We start from the raw sequence: 19161 nt of genomic DNA on the forward strand, positions 1-19161 counted from the left end.
TCCTTTCCCTTTGCAAAAGCTCTGCGTTGTCACTTTCTTCCTAACCACGCCCCTTTGCGCGCACGTTGAAAGCTCCAGTTTACGTTTAAAGATACCGGAGAAGGGGGCAAATCCAGCAGCCCCTGCAAAGATGAGTCTGCCCAGTATCTTCCGACACTAAGGCCACGTCTACACTGCAAGCTTCTTGCGTAAGAGCGTGTGCACACTACAAAAGTGCATCGCAAAAGTGCATCACTTTTGCGCAAGAGAGCGTCCAGACTGCATGGATGTTCTCTCGAAAGAAAGCTCTGATTGCTAGTCACAGAACAGCCACCAGAGCACCGGTGCTTTTTTCGAGTGGCTCTTTTTGCGCAAAACCCCCTGATGCCTGGCCACACACACACCTTTTGGCGCAAGCACTCTTGTGCAAAAAGGAGTCATTCCTCGTAGAAAGAGGAATACTCTGCAAAAGCTCCTCTGCTCTTCTGATTTACTGTACATTTAGTTGCGCAAAAACGCACGTGAGGTGGGGATGCTCCATGGGTTTTTGCGCAAAAACGCTGTACTGTAGACGTAGCCTGAGGAATGCCTGCCCCCAAGCTACTGGCCTCCGCACCATCCCCAGTGAGAGCAAACGCTGGTGGCAGCTACACGCACCTGAGATTGAGAAAATCAGAATCTGCCGTGTCCCCCTAATGCCTCCTCTCTGTGGGGGGCCGAGCTATCCTGCGGGAGCAGCCCCTGTCCAGGGGGGCCCCAACCGCCCCGCGGGAGTAGCCCCTGTCTGTGGGGGGGGGGCGACACTCCAGCTCACCCCCCTTTAATCGGTTAGTGGGTTAAACAAGGTGTAATCAGTTAATCAATGGATCAGGATTTTACATCCCTGGCTCCGTCGCACAGTCCGCCCCGGCTCCCTTCAGACTGGGGCTAGATGGAGGAGACTGCTCCCAGCCACTTCCCCTCCTCCTCGACTCGGCAGCTCTTGCTGCCGAACGCGGGTGCTGCTGCGGAGGAGGGCTGGCCCAGACTGGCCCGGGGAAGTCAGCGGCAGAGAAGTGCTGGCGCAGGAGAAGGGAGAGGGCAAAGCCGGGAGGGGTGGGAAGGGCTACACAATGCCTTGATTTCCATCCCCCTTCCACCACCCTCTCCACCCCATTTCTGCAGCCAGACCGCTGCTGTCATAGCCGCCTGCTCAGGCTGACGGAGAAACCTCCGCAGGGCCCCGCCCCAGGGCTATTTACGACCGTTTCCTCTCCCGCCTTCCCAAGATACCGGCCATACGTCCCACCGGCTGCCCTCGGTCGGGACAGTCCCTGCAGCCCGCTGCACCTGCTGCTCAGCCCTCGGGGCAAACCCCACGCAAGCGGAGGGTCCGCAGCAGTAATACTGTGCTCGTCCAGGAAGCCGGCTGGGAGCCGGCGGATCTCCGAGCAGGGGCGCGGCTCCCCCTTCTCCTGCAGCAGGCCCGCCTTGTTCCCACCCCGCGAGCAAGATCCTCCCGCAACCACCTAGGAGTTCTTCTTCTGAAAAAGGCAGCCAGCACCCCGCGGGTGTCGGCCAGGCCCTGGGAGACAGGACTCGACGGCTGCCCCCGGCTCTGACACCGACTCAACGTGGGACATTAGGCAAGTCACTTACGCCCGTTTCACTTCTGGAAAAGAGGGGAAATGACCTTCCCCTCCCTCAGAGGGCTCATGCCGGCTTTAATTCACAGAATCATAAAACACAAGAGCTGGGTAGGAGCTCGAGAGGTCACCAAGTCCAGTCCCCTGCCAAGCACCATCTAGATCATCCCTGACAGGTGTCTGTCTAACTTGGTCTGAAATATCTCCAGTGAGGGAGATTCCACAACCTCCCTGGGCAATTCATTCCAGCGTTTAAACCACCCTGATAGTTGGGAACTTTTTCCTAATGTCCAACCTAAACCTCCCTTGCTGCAATTTAAGCCCATTGCTTCTTGTCCTGTCCTCAGAGGCCAAAGAGAACAAATTTTCTCCCTCCTCCTTGTGACACCCTTTTGGGTACTTGAAACGAACGCATTAATGAACGCATGCCACAGGCTTTGAGATCACTGGCGGAAGATACTGGTGAAGGGCAAAGCATTAGCGTGGGACTCACAGAAAAGGCCAGTCGTCCTTCAGTCTCTGCTGCAAATAAATTCTAGTAGGGCCCCTTCCTTCCTCCCAGATTAAACGGCCCCTCAGCCTGTCCTGGGGGCTCCAGTCTATGCATTTCACAAGGCTAACCGGACAGACGGAGGCTCGTTTCTTCCGCACACCATGCCCAGGCTCTGAACTCGGGCCTCCCCGCAGGGCGCTTTGCAGCAGCCTCACCCTTTGTACGCAGCTGTGGGACGCAGGGGTGGGTTGGCAGTCCTCTGTCTGGGTTTCACGCCTAGCAAGGAGGGTACCAGCTTTCTTCCCCAGCTGGGATACATTCTTGGGGTAGCCAACAGTAGCAAAAGACAGCTCCAATCCGCGGTTCCGGCCTCAGCAGCAGCCCGAGGATGCTCACAGGAGAGGTGAGCCTGCGAGGTCCCTGTCACACGGGAGCCATGCCTGCCTGGAAGAAAGGCTCTCCCCAGAGCTTCCGAATCGTGCAACTAATCCGCCCCACAGGGAGCCCGCGTCCTACTGGCCCCATGCTCCTGCAGCTGCAATAAAGCGTGGCGGTTGGGAAGGGAGAGCCAGGGGCTTTACTCCCTTGTTTCCTTGGGCGCCTTATCTCCTGCCCCGCAGCACAACGCTAAGGTCAAGTTACAGTTTTACCAGCGCGTTATCATTTTGGCTTGGTGCTAAAACACAGGGCCTGAACTTTGGAACAGCCCCGGCACCCTCCGGGAGGGGAGAGTCACAGCGCGAGGCGGGGCGGCCGAGACAGGCAGCGACTGTTCCCGCAGGCCGTGCGCTGTTCCTAGTGCGCGCGCATCGGGCCATCCATGAGACAGGACTGAGCAGGCCCGGCCCAAGATCCTGTGCCGTCACCAGGGCCAGGCACGCTGGCTCTCTCGCCTATCGGAACGTTTCATCCAGGGAAGTCAATGATGTGAGGCAGATTCGCGCCAAGCCAGGACGGGGCCCACAGACAGTCGTGATGGAAAAGGCCCGTTGAGCCCCAGCGAGGCCTCCCCCCTCAGCCAGGGCAGGGCTGTCCCCTGCATTCGACTCGCTGGCCAGCCCGTCCCGTGTCCCGAGAGGAAACGCAGCGAGGGAGGAAGGGCTCGGAGCTCCAGTCTGAGCCCAAACATCAATGCTGCTCTTTTTAGCCCCACAGCCGGAGCCGGTTCACCCGGGCTCGGCGACTCGGTGCCACGGGGAGTTGCAGCGTAGATGCGACACCGGACACCCCGCTGCTCCTACCACGTCCTGGGCCTTCACCCACACTTTCTTTCAGGTGTGCACTCGGGGGTGCCTCATGGGCCTACGCTTTGCAGACTTTCCAGGGTCATGCCCCCCCTTATCTCCGTCTGCATCTCCCCCAGCCCCGGCTGGGAGCGGGGCTGCAGTTTCTGCGGGGGGGAGATAGGGATGAAGGGCCTGCAGCTGCAGCAGGAGGTGGGGCTGTGAATGGAGCCAGGGCTGGGTCGCTGTGGGAGGCCACGCCTGGAGGCCACGCTTGGGTGTCACTCCTCCCCTGGCCTGGGCCTCACTGCTCCCCCAAGAGTTCCTTCCCCAGGGGCACGCCCACAGTTTGGGGACGGAAGAGCGGCCAGACCAAAGGTCCATCTAGCCCCGTGTCCTGTCTGCCGACCGGGCCGGATGCCCCCGAGGGAGTGGAGAGAACAGGGAATCCTCAAGTGATCCCCGCCTGTCCCCCACTGCCGGCCCCTGACAAGAGGCCAGGGACACGTCCCTGCTAACAGCCACTGGTGGACCCCTCGTCCGTGAATTTCCCAAGCTCCCTTTTGAACCTCCAGGTTGCAGCTCTGAGGAGGCCCTTGGGGGCGTGGGAGTCTTTCGGCCCAAACCTGAAGAACCACAGTCTCGCTTGCCCTGGGAGGCCACCACCTCTGCCCCAGGAATTGCCGCCAGGCACTGTGCTTTGAAGGAGCTACGCTCAAGGGACCCAGGGCTTCGACACTACAGGGATGGGCTTTATAGGAAAGCCATGTACAGGCCTATTAGTCATAAAGATCCCCGAGCCAGGATTTCCCGCAGGATCCTACAGCCCAGTTTTCACTCACCTCCCAGCTGTGACTCGGGGTGAGTGCTGGTCGCCACATTTCAGCCGAGTTCGCTGCACTTGTGAAATACCCCAGCAGCTATTCTCATTATTACTAATTAAACCTCACGCTTCCTTAGCACTTGCACCATCCACATGACCTGCAGCCTTCCATTAGTCACCCACTAGCCTTATTGTTGGAAAGAGCCCACTGCACCAGGAGAGTCAGCGTCGCCTGTCGGACACTCAGTGGGGCAAATGCTCTCTTTGGCTAGCTCTTCGGACCACCGTTTTCACAATTCAAAGGTATTCGTCACCAGTGCTCCCTCTAATTTCTTCCATCCGGGTGCAGAATGCATTTTGTTCTGCGCACCGAGGCATGTGTGGATGTGCACCGCCAGTAGGAACACACGCTGCAGCGGTGGGCGCTGTGCTAAGCAGCAGGGTGGCTCCCGAATCACTCCAGGGTGGCTGCCCCCCGCACAGCTTACAGGAAGTGCTGTTTGTCACATAGCTCATGAGCCCACAAGTCCTATCTCTTCTGAGAACTAGGGGGCTCGCTCTTCTCGGGACCTAAAACCAGCTTGGTTTGACCTGTGTTTGTCAGAGGAGCGGGGAAGCTGCCGGGAGGAGCCACCTCCCTCCCCTGCTGGGAAGAGAGCTTTCCGGCTGCTGCCGTGTTTACTTTGCCAGTCCACAGAGTCCATTCATCCTGTATTGGCGGTGATGTCTGGCTCCATCCATTCCCGGCGGGAGCTCGAAGGCCTGACCCAGGGGGTTACAGTGGTGGGGGGCGGAGGGACGGTTACTCACGTCAGCTCCATTCCCTTTCCAGAGTTCGGACGACACTTGCCAAACGCCTGGGAAACGCCAGATTATTGAAAAGCTCAGCCAATCCCGCTCGTGGGAACAATCCCAGCGGGCAACGTCGCTCCTGCCGGCAGGGGAGAGCATCCTGGATTTTCCTGAAGGTTCTGCTGGCTGCCCGTGTCACTGTAGGGCTGGGTACCTTTGTCACACCTCCTTGGGCCACATGCCTTGAGCTGCAGTTCTAAGCTGGGCTTAGGAGCTCTAGGCTGCCACGGCTGGATCCTCCCGGCGAAGCTTTTCTGGTGTGTGGGGTGGAACGCACAGGGCTGCGACCTAGTGTCCAGAGCACCAGACTGGGACTCAGGAGAGCTGGTGCTAGTCCTCCCTCTGCCACTGATCTGCAGGATGACCTTGGGCCTGTCACATTCCCTCCGGTGGCCTCCGCCATACAACAGGGATATCGATACTGCCCCTGTTTACGTGCCGTGCTTTGAGATCCCCCGCTGAAAAGCTCTGTATATAAACTTGTTGTATTGCAGGGTCGCTTCAGAAGCCAGGCCAGTTTCTGGCCAGGACCCTGCTTTTCCCACTCCCACTGAAATCAGACAGAGCCGCACGGCTGGAGGGAGGATGCTGCCCCTCGGTGTTTTGGTTTGGAAGAGCCACTATGAAAGTCCCAGGGACAGAGGGAAAAGCGACCTGGGTCTTACATGGTAGTAGAAGAGTTCAGAGGAGCAGCCCGGACTCCTGAGGTGGGGCTGCCTCAAAGACACAGCCCTGGAAAAAGCCAATTTCTATGGCTGCCGCTGCTGCCTAGTGCAGCTGGCTGAAGGCCGACGCTCCTCCATCAAATCTCGTCAGTGTCCGGTCAGCACATCTGATTAATCTGGACTTCCCACCGCAGTCTGTTGCCGGCGGATAGAAAGTTGGCAGCGGAGCTGTTTGATCTCCTCACCTGGCAGTTCACAGCTTGGTCTCTCACAACCCAGGAGATATATTCCACACGTGGCTGGCCATAAACCCACAACCCACGCTTGGCCTGGCACAGACCAATAAAGGGGGATCCACTCCGCGGATGCCGCTGGGTGGAGCTGCCAGCTGCCCACTGTGGAACCGCACACACCAAGTCACGAGGCTAGAGAAACGCCAGCAAATGGCACAATGCCCTTGACTGCACCACACTTGTTTATTTTTACCTCCCCTTTCGTTCCAGATAAATAGTTAATCCAGGAGCTAAGGGCACAGAAAACCACCCAGGCCTTGAAGATTAGAGAAACAACAACAAGATCAAAATAATAGATTTTTTAAAAAGATTTCACTGCCTAGTGTTATTAGAAGTGCGCCCGATTTGCCGAGATGGTGAGCAATCACAACTTGGACACAGCCAACTTCAGCTACAGAGTTGGGAATGCCCACCACACCTGATAATTATTATTATAATCAGACCCTGAATCAAAGAATATTTAGTCTGATATTTAATCTGAAACTATCCTTAACCTCTGCTTAACTGAGCCCTGCAAATCCGCGGAGATCCGCTTTAGATCCGTGGCTCAGTTGTGTGGATATGGATGTGGATACAAATGTATCGGCACAGGACTCTCCTGATGGAGGCTGCTTTACTCTCTGTACTTGTTCAGCAGGGCTCTGAGGGTGTAACTGGTTCAATGGTTTAAATGAGAAGCTGATGCTTAATCGATTTTTGTTACGGTTACACGCTGGCTCCCGGCCCCCCTCCTGGGAGCCAGTCTCCAGCCTGCACTGTTGGCTCTGTAGCGGAGCCTGTAAGGGGGCAGCAGCCAGTTCCTCAGAAGTGAGGCTGGCATAAGCTGGCTCCCCGCATGCATCGGCTCCTGCTCCCAGGGAGCCAACTGCCCTGCGGGCTCTGCAGAACAAAGATTTTTAACGGTTACAATATAAACCGTTTTTTATATCCTTACTGGTCAGCATGCAGTGGGAACCAGCCTGGTCAGTTTCTCTTTCTGTTTCTAATTAGTTTCACTTGGGGTGAAACTGCTTTAGCACTAAGTGCCTGTGTTTGGCCTCCAGCCAACTAAGGGAAACTGCAGGAAGCAAGAAGCCGGCTGCCAGAATTACATTTGTTACTCATTAATTTCTTCTTTTTTTCCCGCCTAACCTGCAAACGTGTCCTCCCTTGCATGGTGCCCCCTACCACTGCTTCAGTGCCATTCGCAACCCTTCAAACACGAGGAGCCATGTTTTGGTTATTGTCTTTCACCAAAATATTTCCAGGGGTAAAGCTCCAGGCTGGGGCAGGGGGTTGTGGTACGGGAGGAGGTGAGGGGTGTGGGCGGGAGTTTGGTGCAGGAGGGGCTCTGGGCTGGGGTAGAGGATTGGAGTACAGGAGGGGTGAAGGGTGTGCGCTGTGGGAGGGAGTTTGGGGCAGGAGGGGCTCTGGGCTGGGGCAAGGGATTGGGATATGGGAGGGGTGAGGGGTGTGAGCTGTGGGAAGGAGTTTGGTGTGGGGGGGGTTCTGGGTTGGGGCAGACGATTGGGGTGCAGGAGAGGATGAGGGGTGTGAGCTGTGGGAAGGAGTTTGGTGCAGGGGGGTTCTGGGTTGGGGCAGACGATTGGGGTGCAGGAGAGGATGAGGGGTGTGAGCTGTGGGAAGGAGTTTGGTGCAGGGGGGTTCTGGGTTGGGGCAGAGGATTGGGGTGCAGGAGAGGATGCGGGGTGTGAGCTGTGGGAAGGAGTTTGGTGCAGGGGGGGCTCTGGGCTGGGCAGGCGATTGGGGTGCAGGAGAGGATGAGGGGTGAGCTGTGGGAAGGAGTTTGGTGCAGGGGGGGCTCTGGGCTGGGGCAGGGTATTGGGGTGCAGGAGAGGATGAGGGGTGTGAGCTGTGGGAAGGAGTTTGGTGCAGGGGGGTTCTGGGTTGGGGCAGAGGATTGGGGTGCAGGAGAGGATGAGGGGTGTGAGCTGTGGGAAGGAGTTTGGTGCAGGGGAGGTTCTGGGTTGGGGCAGGGTATTGGGGTGCTGGAGAGGATGAGGGGTGTGAGCTGTGGGAAGGAGTTTGGTGCGGGGGGGTTCTGGGTTGGGGCAGAGGATTGGGGTGCAGGAGAGGATGAGGGGTGTGAGCTGTGGGAAGGAGTTTGGTGCAGGGGGGGCTCTGGGCTGGGGCAGGGGATTGGGGTGCAGGAGAGGATGAGGGGTGTGGGCTCTAGAAGGGAGTTTAGTGCAGGAAGGGTACTGACCTGGGGCAGGGTGTGGGGTGTGGGAGGTACAGTCTTCAGCCAGGAGACACGTACCACGGGTGGCTCTCAGTGGTGACAGCAGGGCTCTGGCAGGCTACCTGTGTGCCGGGGGCCCGTGCTGCTCTTGAAAGCGGCTGGCTGCTGGCCCGTCTCTGCACACCCCTAGAGGGAGGGAGGCAAAGGAGCTCTGTGAGCTGTCCACTCTTGCCAGCACCTCCCCCTGCAGATCCCATTGGCTGGGAATCGGCCAATAGGAGTTGTGAGGGTGGAGTTGGGGGCAGGAGCAGCACACGGAGCAGCCTCTCTTCCCGCCATGCCAGCAGTCAGCCGCTTTCCGGAGTGTCGTGGGGCCAGGCATGCAGCCAGCCTGTCTGAGTCTTGTTGCGCTACTGCACTTTCAGTTTTTTCAGAATATGGCCGCCTGCAAGGGGCGCGCCACTCCACAGCCGATTCCAGCACTAGCCACCAGAGTAAGCCCAGACGACGCTAGTAACCATTTGCAGGATCCACCCAGTGTATCAGTCTTAGGTCTAAAACGTCCAAGTAGCCTTTTAAAACGCTGTAATTTGGATACGGCAAATACAAATGAACTTATTAGCATCTACACAGCCTTTTACGCTGGTTTATATTTCCTAATGCCAATAGTTACATTTGTAAAAACACAGGGATTTACAGGCAGCAGTTAAACTTGGGGATCATTCCATGACACGAAATGCATTTCTAACCCCTCCCCTCCTTTGTTCCTTAAATACACACAAAAATCTTTAAAATCCAAAATAAAGACGTAAAAGGAAATGGGTGAGTCAGCATATGAGACACTTAGGATGGTTCCTTTACAAATGATGCTCATTTGCTGCACTGATCAGTTGCTCTATCGGGCGAGCAACGGGCCTTGTGGTTAGAAATGAAAAGCAATCCGTTATTGCCCACGACACTTGTGCAGGGCCTATGTTGCTTATGCTCATCCAGACCAGGGGTGTTAAATATCGGTTAATTGAATAGTCGAATAACCTCATGAATTCTTATTGGTTAGTCAACTTTTTTTATAGTCCCCAGGGGCGGGGCTAGCAGTCAGTGCACTCCGGCCTCGCTCCTGGGGAGCCCCCGCTATTCTGCACTGCTGCCTCTGTATCAGAGGCAGTAGTGCAGAGTGCCCGGCAGGAGCTGGTCCATGAGGGGAGCCAGTTTAAAACCCAGCTCCCCTCGTGGACCAGCTGTCTGTCACTTTGTGATGCTGCCTCTAATAAAGAGGCAGCAGCGTGGGATGGCAGCAGTCCCTGTCTAGGGAAGGAATCTGAGCTCCTGGATCCAGCGCAAGCCAGAACTGAGCTGGGCTGCCTGGCTCCTAATATACTTTAACTGCAGAGCCACAGCAGGGGTAGGTCCTGGACCCAGTATGAGCCAGGACTAAGCTGGGCAGCCTGCTAAAAAAATTACTGGCAAGGGACGGGGGGAAGGAAATGCGTGTAGTCTATAGCATTAACCTATACGCTTTTGCTTATCAGTTAATCGACTGCACTCTTACAGCCCTAGTCCAAACCCACTTCTGATCTTTTCCATTATTAGGGTTTTAATGAACCCGCCTTCTACAGGGGACTAAAAGGCTGAGGTTTGACTGGAAGCATTTTATCCGTGCAGGCCCACCCCCCACAAAGCCAGCACTACTGGCCAGAGCTAATTTCTTCCAATTGCCTGTCTGCATCATTGCTGGATAGACGGTGTGCGCCTTTTAGGGGTATAAGAGGCATCCTTCTCCTTATCTGAATTCGGAATAGCTTCCTGTCAAACGGAAGGAGACGAATCGGGTCTATTAAGTTTGTTGTTCACAACTCTGTTTTCGCATTGGCACATCCCCTGTTTTCCTCACTCTGACAAACTCGACGACCCACGAGCGCTTGCGATATTCAGCACGCCTGTTGCATTTCTGTGCCTTCTAATCTGGAGAGTGTCTGCTGCGCAGTTAAAAGGAGATTATAAAGCACTAAGAAAGGCCTAAGCCAATCCAAGGCTTGATCGGATGAACACTCTTAGCTCGCAAATTGTGCCCGCTGCATTCAACTCCCAGCGTTTCTCTCCAGCCAGCAACAGCCCCTTTTTCCTCCCCCGCCCTTCACTTCTCTCTTCCAACCAAACTCGTTTCCCACCGATAGTTCAGCCTTCTTCAGACAGGACCCCGAGCACCTCCACATACACCCCAGTCCCATATTCAAACCTGCCCATCGGAAGCGGCATGGCTCCGACTCTGGATCCAGGCGGGCTTCTCGGCAGTCATACGTGTCAGCTGTCACAGAAACCACCTTTCAACCCTCACACCAACGGCCGTAAATCCTGATTACACAGTCCCCGCGGAGCCCAGACCCGCACACGGGCAAAGGAAACCTATTTTTATAAATCACCTCGCTACTTTTTACTGACGTCTCCATTTTTCTTCACTGACTTTCACTAACAGGCCACTCCTGATGGATGATTTTCTTGCTGATCAAGGTAGCCTGACAGATGAGCGCTGCGTGATAGCCAAAAGAGGCCTGGGTTGCTCAGAGCCCAGGCAATTACTTTGGAATAGTGATTTCCGTGTTTAAGGCCGAATCCCACAGCGCTGGGCTTCCCAATCAGAAAATGCAGTGGGAGATTTCACAGTGCTGGGCAGGCTGGTGTCACTTGGCTGCCAGCAGGCAACATATCCAGGCAAGTCCAGGGGCAGCCTCTTTGAACACGGGAGCTAAACAATTACATTTACCAAATGCAGAAACTCTTGAAAAGTCAAAATCCTGTCACAGCCTGAAATGAAATGACTGTACGTGCCTGTGGATAAGGACACAGTGGTGCTTGCATGCCGGCCTTATCCACAGCCCACACCTGCTGCTACCCTCTGAAAATAGGACTAATGAACACAGGCTCTAGGGATGTGAATGCTTGACCGGTAAACATCATCCTTACCCGGGTGATCCTTACCGGTTACAGTTAACCCATGGCCAGGCCGGGTGGAGCGGGCCCTGCCTACCCCTGTTTAAGTGGTTAACTGGTTAAATGTTGTATTTAACCTGTATTGATTAAACAGGATTTTACATCCCTAGGAACCTGTAAGACATCAAAAAGGTCAGACTGCAAACCCAGATGTGAAGCATAGATAGAGCAAGGTTCATAGAGGACGGTCACATTTCAAGACTTAAGGCCAGGTCTACACAGGGGGGCGGGCGGGGAATGCGATTTAAGATATGAGAATAGTGTAGCTGGAGTCAACATACATTAAATCAAATTTCCGCAGCAGCCCCTCTCCAGGAGGTTGATGGGAGAAATTCTCCCCTTGACTTCCCTCACTCCTCACGACCCCATGGTCAACAAGGGGTCGAGGAAGGCAGCATCAGCATTTGATTTAGTGGGTCTTTACTAGCTCTGCTAAATCGAACCCTGCAAGATTGATTTCCGGAGCATAGATCTCTGGGTAAGTATAGATAAGGCTTAAACCACTGTTCTTCCAAGTAAGGAAGGATAGGATAGCCCACCTCCAGTCCAGAGGATGCAGCCTCATTGGGAATAGGCTACCAAGGCAGGGGAACATGGCAGAGAAACGCATTCAAAAGAGAAGAAAAGGAGTGCTAAATGTTGTAGAAAAAATCATCATCAAGGAGGATCTCAAAGCAAGAGGGATGAGGTCTGTTCAAATCTCTAGGGAACCACGGGGAAAGGGCATTGGGTTCTGGCAGACGGAGCAAGGACCAGAGAAGAAATGTTGCATCCTAGAACCTAGGTTGCATCAGTTTCCCCTTCCAAGAGGGTCGTAAGACCCTTCCTGTCCCATGATTAGCTGATGTTGCCAAAACATTTTGGATCTCCCAGCGCCAGGTCAGAGCTACAACAGCAGGGAACCCTCACTTCCCAAACATAACAATACCGGGGTTTCTCTTAACAGGAGTCAGGGGTCAGGAGCTGAGCTTGTGGGTGAGAAGGACCTTGTAAGGGACAGGGGCCCCGGACTCCTTGCCCAGGTCTCTCCCAGCAGAGAAAGGCTTTGGGGGTGTTCCTACCCATGGGGAGTGCGTGGGTGTTCTGTACCTGCAGGACATGTCTCGCGCCAGAAGCCTTCCTTCTGTCCGCTCAGATACAGTTTGATTAAAACAAAAAATAGAGCTGCGTAAATGTCAGCTGCCAAGCCGGAGCCAGTGAGCTGCAGACGCTGGCTTCCTCTGGATTCGGTTCTCGCTAGGTCCTAATTGCTGCAGAGCGTCTACGGGGCACGACTTTGCCTCTGCTTTACCAGGGGCTCATCTGGATTCCACTGGACTGTGCGTACCTGGGCACGGATCCCAGGGGAGATGGGGTGACTGTACCTCTGCCGGGCTCACAGCTCGCAGGAAGAGAAGGGGCTGCCAAGCTGCTGTTGGACTGGCCGGAGAGCATAGCCCGGTGCTGTGTTCTTTCATATGCACCCAGCCAGGAGCAGTGTCACACCGACCCGTGCTGGAAAACAATCCCTCCCTCTCACAGGCCTGGGGGACACAGGACAGTCCTCTCCTACAGACAGCCCCCCAACCTGAAGCAAATCCGCTCAGATACACTCCCCCAGGAACCTCCCCCTGCAACAAACCCTGTCGCCAACTCTGTCCACGCAACACCAGCGCAGTCCCTAACCACATCAACCACACCATCAGGGCTTCATACAGCTGCCCATTCACTAAGGTTATAAGTGCCAGCAAGTGCCTCTCTGCCATGGGTGTTGCCCAAACTGGACAATCTCTGTGACAAAGGATAAATGGACACCAATAAGACATCAGACATGGTAACACACAGAATCCTGTGGGAGGAACATTTTAACCTACCTGGTCACTCACTCATGGATTTAAAAGTAGCCATTCGTCTACAAAAGAATGTCACCCTCCCAATTACAGAGACAGTCTGCAGAACCAAATTCATCTGTAAGTTTGACCCTTTTACCCAGGGCTTGACTAAAGACATTAACTGGTTAACGCACTACAAAGCCAATTTCCTCTGCCTTTAACATCTGCATTTTCACATCAAAAGCTGTGCATGGGACACTTCATTTGCTTCATTAACACAGGTCCTACAATCAACAGGTACTTCTTTTGCTGTTTAGATAGATAGATAGATAGATAGATAGATAGATAGATAGATAGATAGATAGATAGATAGATAGATAGATAGATAGATAGATTCTGTCATTTCCTCTCCCGCCTATCTGAGGAAGTGGGTCTAACCCGCGAAAGCTCATCATTCTGTATATTTTTGTTAGTCTCTAAGGGTATGTCTACACAACAGAATTCTTTCGGAATAACTGACATTATTTTGAAATAACAAAATGCATATCTACACAGCAAGCCATTATTTCAAAATAATGTCAAGCTGGAGGACTTCTTATTCTGACTTCTGTAACTCTCATTTCGCGAGGAGTAAGAGATGTCGAAGGAAGAGCGCTCTTCCTTCGACTACCTCCTGTGTAGACAGCGCCAAAAGCCGAGTTAAGCTATTTCGACCTCAGCTACGCAATTTACATAGCTGAAGCTACGTATCTTAAGTTGACGTTTGCCCTGCAGTGTAGACGTGCCCTGAGGTGCCACAGAACTACGCATTGTTTTCAAGTTACAGTCTAACATGGTTACCCCTCTGAGAGTTTTCAACCTGCCTAAATCTCCTAAATCTCTGAGCTATCTGCACATCACATGAACAAATAATGATCATATGAAAAAATCCTCAGTTCCTCACAGTACCACTCCCCAAAATAACTAAAAGCAAAGAGATCAATCAAAGGTAACTTCCACCATTTGCATTCATTCAGAGACGTGAAACTAGACTGGCTAGGCTTTAACAATGCTTTGTATCCTCACAGTCCCTGCCAGCCAAGGATTTCAGACATTAGGGATTAGTTCTCCCAACACCCCGCTCTGGTAGGGGGTTATGATCATCCTTCGTTTACACATAAGTGAAACAGGCCCAGAGATAGGAAGAGACTTGACCAAGATCATCCAGTCGGTCACTGTCAGAGTAAGAAATAGATCCCAGAGTCCCAGGCTCAGCACTGGGCCAGTACAAAAGTGACCTCTTTGTAAGTAACCTGATGTAAATGGAAAACTAGTCAAACTGATGCAAAGCCCTGCCATAGATGCATTAAACCAGTCTGAATGTTGCCTAAAGAGGTAAAAACAACCAGCAGTCTAGTGGCACTTTAAAGAGTCACAAATTTAGTAACAAATCGTTGTTTTTGCTGAAACAGATCAACACAGAAAACTAAAGAGGCACCTCTTGCAACAGTCATTCACCTAATTCAATCCCAGCTCTGACTCTGGGGTGATTTTACATGGGGATAGCTGTGGTGATGTGAAATCCTTGTGGAAACCAGGTATGGGTAGAAAAGACATCCCCCGGAACTGACAGTGAGTTAAAACAGTATAAATGCACCTGTATTCTGGAATTGCACTGGCTTACCTGGATTTTAAATTGATTAGGTCAGGTCTACACGAGAGGGCAAAGTCGACCCGCTAAATGAGCCCCCCACGAGATCGATCTCCACAGCGTGGCTCTCCCGGTAAAAGGCCATCGCATGTGACGGCATCTTTTCGAATGTAGACTATGCCTCAGAATCCAAAGCCAGCATCTCCCCCTTCACTTTCTATTCTATTCTATTCCTTTCCGTGTTGGCTCCCCAACTGTGGCCCAACACGCTCTTCGTCCCATTTTTTGTACCACATTCAAACCTTTTTTCTACCAAACAGTTTTGACCCTGGAAAGGAGGCTGCCTCAGGGCGAGCATTTCACGGTATGAAATTACTCACACCCACAAAGGAGTTGGCCACAAACCATTTTCACGCCTGAGCCAGGATGTGAACTTCTTCCTCGGCAGAGAAGACGGCCAGTGCCCGAATCGCCATTCGATCCACTGGCTCAATCCCCAGCCAGGGCAGCTGGAATCAGCATCAGGCCCTCCCTGTGCTCTGAGGTGCTGCGTGCCTTTCTGTGCCGAGCAGGAAGGCTGGATGCGGGGGGAGGCCGCGGGTGCAAAGAGCGGCGGCTTCTCCCTAGGGCACACAGCGCCGGCTGGGGCAGAGGAAGTAGCAGGGTGCAGAGGTCCCCCTCTGTCAGAGGTTAGCAGGGAGAGTTCCTTCGGCAATGCAAGCCAGGAGCCACTCCCTGGTAGGAGCAGCTGGCAGATTTGTCGGTGCAAATACCTTTCCCACCCACGCCCGCGTGCGCCGCAGCCTCTGCCTTGCTGTGTTGTCCCATCACCACCCAACTCCTCTGCGCATGGCAGGGACTGAGGCCTTCCCAAGACCCGCAAACCGGGACGAGGCAGAGGAGCAGCTTCTCCGTGGGATCAGACCAAATGGGGCACGGACCCCCCACACCATGGGCAGCGGGGGAAGGCCCAGCTGGGGAAAGCAAACCCCAGCCCCGCCCGGTTCACTGACACAAACGCGTCCCTTTAGGTCAGTTGCCCTAGACCCATCCAGCCTGTTCTTCACACCCCAATCGCCCCTCCACCCACCACCCTTCCCCATTACACACACCCCTCGCTCCCTGCCCAGGGGTCAAAGCAGCAGGTGGGTGGTAGAAGAAAAGGTCCCATTAGGAGCACACAGACCCCCCGCCCCTCCCCACACACACACCCAAAGCCACACGGAAGCTGGATGGTGGGGAAATGCCAGTCCTGAGGGCAGCTGGCAGAGAAAGCTCACAATGGGCAGGGGAGACGAACACAACACAACTCAACACAACAAGCACAGCAGGCAGCACCTCAGCCTGGGGAAGGACTCCAGCAGGGGCAGCGTGGACAGAAAGCCAACGGGAAGAGCCCTTGTTCCCGACAGACCTGCTGGTGGACCCAGGCTGGCCACGGGATCAGCAATTCTCCACTGAATGTCAGAGGGACTCCCCTCCCTCCGGCAGCGCATGCGGGGGAGCCGTGAGTTGATCCCGCAGGCGAGGGGCTGCAGGGCTTTCTGACCCCCTCCGGTGCATTGGGAATAGGAGCGGCAGGTGGCTTCCCAAACACACAGGCCATGTACCCCACAGAGCAGAGTCCAGCCCGCCCACAACGGGAGTCCCCCCCCAGCCTTCGCCTGCCAGCACACACAAGGGCTCAAAGCCACCGCCCTCCCGGCACTGCCCCACCCTGCGGTACACGCCGGGGGGAAACTGGCCTCGTGCCCCCGTGGCGGGCACCAGGAGTCAGCACCCACTCCGCAGCTGTGCCCCCAGAGGGCCAACGTGGCGCCATGGGTCTGCGGAGCAGCCTGAAGAGTGTGTGTTGTGTGCTCTGCCCCCTCCCACCGCGTTGTCCCCCCCCCCCCCACTGCCCTGGCCCCCCCTCACAACCATGCTGGCCCCCTTCACACTGCCCTGACCTTGCCCTACACACCACCCCGGTCCTCCCCACTGCCCTGCCCCCCTCACACTGCGCTAGCCTCTCCTCACACGGCACTGGCCCCCTCTCTCACTGCCTTGCCCCCCCCCCCCACAGCTCTGGCCTCTCCTTACACCTTGCCAGCCCTCCCTCACACCTCCTAGGCCCTGCCCCTCACACCGCCCCGGTCCTCCCCACTGCCCTGCCCCCCTCACACTGCCCTGCCCCCCATCACACTGCCCTGCCCCTCCCAGCCCTGGCCTCTCCTCACACCTTACCGGCCCCCCTCACACCGCCCCGGTCCCCCCCACTGCCCTGCCCCCCATCACACTGCCCCGCTCCCCCCCACACTGCGCTGGCCTCTCCTCACACCTTGCCGGCCCCCCTCACAACCACCCTGGCCCCCCTCACAACCACGTGGCCTCTCCTTACACCTGGCTGGCTCCCTTTACACCTCCTTGGCCCTGCCCCTCACACCGCCCCAGTCCCCTCCCACTGCCTTGCCCCCCCTCACACAGCCCTGGCCTCTCCTCACACCTTGCCAGCCCCCCTTACACCACGCTGGCCCCCGCCCTGCACAACCGCCCTGGCCCCCACCCCTCACAACCACGCTGCTCCCCCCACAACAACTCTGGCCCCCCTCACACCACCCTGGCCCCCCATACTGCACTGCCCCCCTCACACCACTCTGACCCCGCCACCACACTGCCCTGGCCCCCCTCCCACCACCCATGCCCCAACCGCGGGAGCACCCAGGCCAGCCAACGTGGTGAGTTCAGTGCTGCCACGAGGGGCTGGCCTAGCAGACCTAGAAGCCAACAGCTCCCGCCTTCCTCCCCACACCCTGCCAATGAGCCCTCCTGACCCCATCACCGAGAGGGGAAAGCAGTTCTCCTCCCTCCCCCCCATTCCTGCCAGTGACGGTTTTACGCTGTGGGTCTCTGGAAACGGGCTGAGCTCAGGCCGTCGGACGTTAGCCCCGAAGGAGCTCTCGGGGGGCCCTGATGGGCTGTCTGCTCAGCCTGGGCTCGGTTCAAGCGGGTGACCTAGAGGGAAAAGGCTCTGTTACCCATCATCAACCCCCCTAAGCTGTCCCCCCACTGCTTGGCTGTATTTGTGGCTACCCGACTCCGTCCTGCAGACTCGCTCAATCCCGGCTTGAAGCACAGGGAAAGGAAAGGTCTCTCCAGACACCCCCAGGGGAGGGTGACTCACTCCAGTCCCTGGCTGGAAGGCATCATGCCTCGGCTCTCAGGACTCTGTTCATCTCTCAGCGGGAATCACATGAAAGAGCCTTGTCTGCTTATGAGTAACTTACGACTTCCCGGGACTGAGTCACTCCATAGAGGACGTCTCATTTACATAGCACAAGGAGGACCAATTAATCCGACGGTGGCGGGGGAAGGGGAGAGGCGGTTCGAGAAAGACGGAGCTTGTTCTCCTACAAGCACCATAATAATAAAATCGCAGGGGATTAGGATTTCGCAGCTGAGAAATTCACAAGGTGACAATTTTCGGGGACTTGAGCGGCTGCTGATTTGGGACAGGACAAGGAGGCCGAAATCAATCCTGCCCCAGTGCAGTCGAAATCAATCCTGCTTCTGTCCCATGCCCGTGATTCTGCCACAAGCCCAGCCCCGTTCCCAGCTGCCGTGCAGCCCGGAGTTTCAGAGGCGCTGCCAAGTGACGTCGCTCTGAAGGGCCTGCGCTGGGCACGTCCGTGTTTCAAAACGACAGGAGGCTCCTGTAGGTTCTGGGTTTGTTTTCTCAACAAGCTGAGCCCGGGCGAAAAGTGTGAACTAGGGATGTGAAGGACTAGTCGACTGTCCGATAAGCAAATGCTTATCGGAGAGTCGACAGGATAGTCGACAAGTCGCTTCTCCCCCCCTTGCTGCCTCTATCTGGGGGGACGGAGAAAAGGGGGTACTTCAAAGCGGCAACACGGCTTGAAGTCTGGGGCCAGACCCCAGGCTCCATGCGGTGCTGCCGCTTTGAAATTCCGCATGCACTGGGCTGACCCCAGGCTCCATGCGGTGCTGCCGCTTTGAAATTCCGCATGCACTGGGCTGACCCCGGGCTCCATGCGGTGCTGCCGCTTTGAAATGCTGCATGCACTGGGCTGACCCTGGGCTCCACGTGGCGCTTTCGCCTAGGGCTGTTGCTACACTTCAAAGGCCGAGGCGCCCTATCGACTCATCGAATAGTCAATGCAAAATGCATTAACTATTCGATTAGTTACTGAGTCGATACTTAACATCCTTAGTGTGAACAGCAGCCCTGGGGAGAGCGACAGCTTCTCTGGCGCCCAGAGCCGATACAGTGAGGCAGCAGAACCAGCTTCGCTGGGGCACCGCTGCCTGTCAGATGGGGCAGGATCATCTGGGTCAGTGCCGTCCCACACCAATCTGTGACTGCTGGGGGCCTTCACACTGCAGACTAGGGATGTAAAATCCCATTTAACTGGTTAAACTTTAAGTTTAACCAGTTAACTGATTAAAGGGGAGAGGGCAGGCTGGGCTGGGACGCCCCCTCCCCTGCTTGCCGTGGGTCCCATGGGGCTGGAGCAGCCCCCTACCCGTGGCAGGCAGTAATCTGTTAACCAGCACCCATTCAGGGGGAGGTTACTAGTTAATCTCATAACCATTCACA

At 55.5% G+C, this 19161-nt stretch overlaps 1 protein-coding gene across 18 annotated transcripts in view; it reads right to left on the reverse strand.

Moving 5' to 3' along the window:
* Positions 1 to 19161, reverse strand: part of DAB2IP (DAB2 interacting protein) — a 364307-nt gene that overhangs the window by 90223 nt on the left and 254923 nt on the right. The window contains exon 1 of one of the 18 annotated variants that reach the window (XM_075905456.1): positions 4163 to 4294. The exons of 15 other annotated variants lie outside the window; for them this stretch is intronic. Coding sequence is in view for 1 of the 3 variants with exons in the window: in XM_075905454.1 (XP_075761569.1) it covers positions 2313 to 2416 (104 nt within the window). In the remaining 2 variants the exon portion in view is untranslated. 2 more of the 18 variants (XM_075905454.1, XM_075905461.1) reach the window with 2 other exon arrangements.

Source organism: Pelodiscus sinensis, chromosome 22 (assembly GCF_049634645.1).
Source record: "Pelodiscus sinensis isolate JC-2024 chromosome 22, ASM4963464v1, whole genome shotgun sequence".
Taxonomy (NCBI): domain Eukaryota; kingdom Metazoa; phylum Chordata; order Testudines; family Trionychidae; genus Pelodiscus; species Pelodiscus sinensis.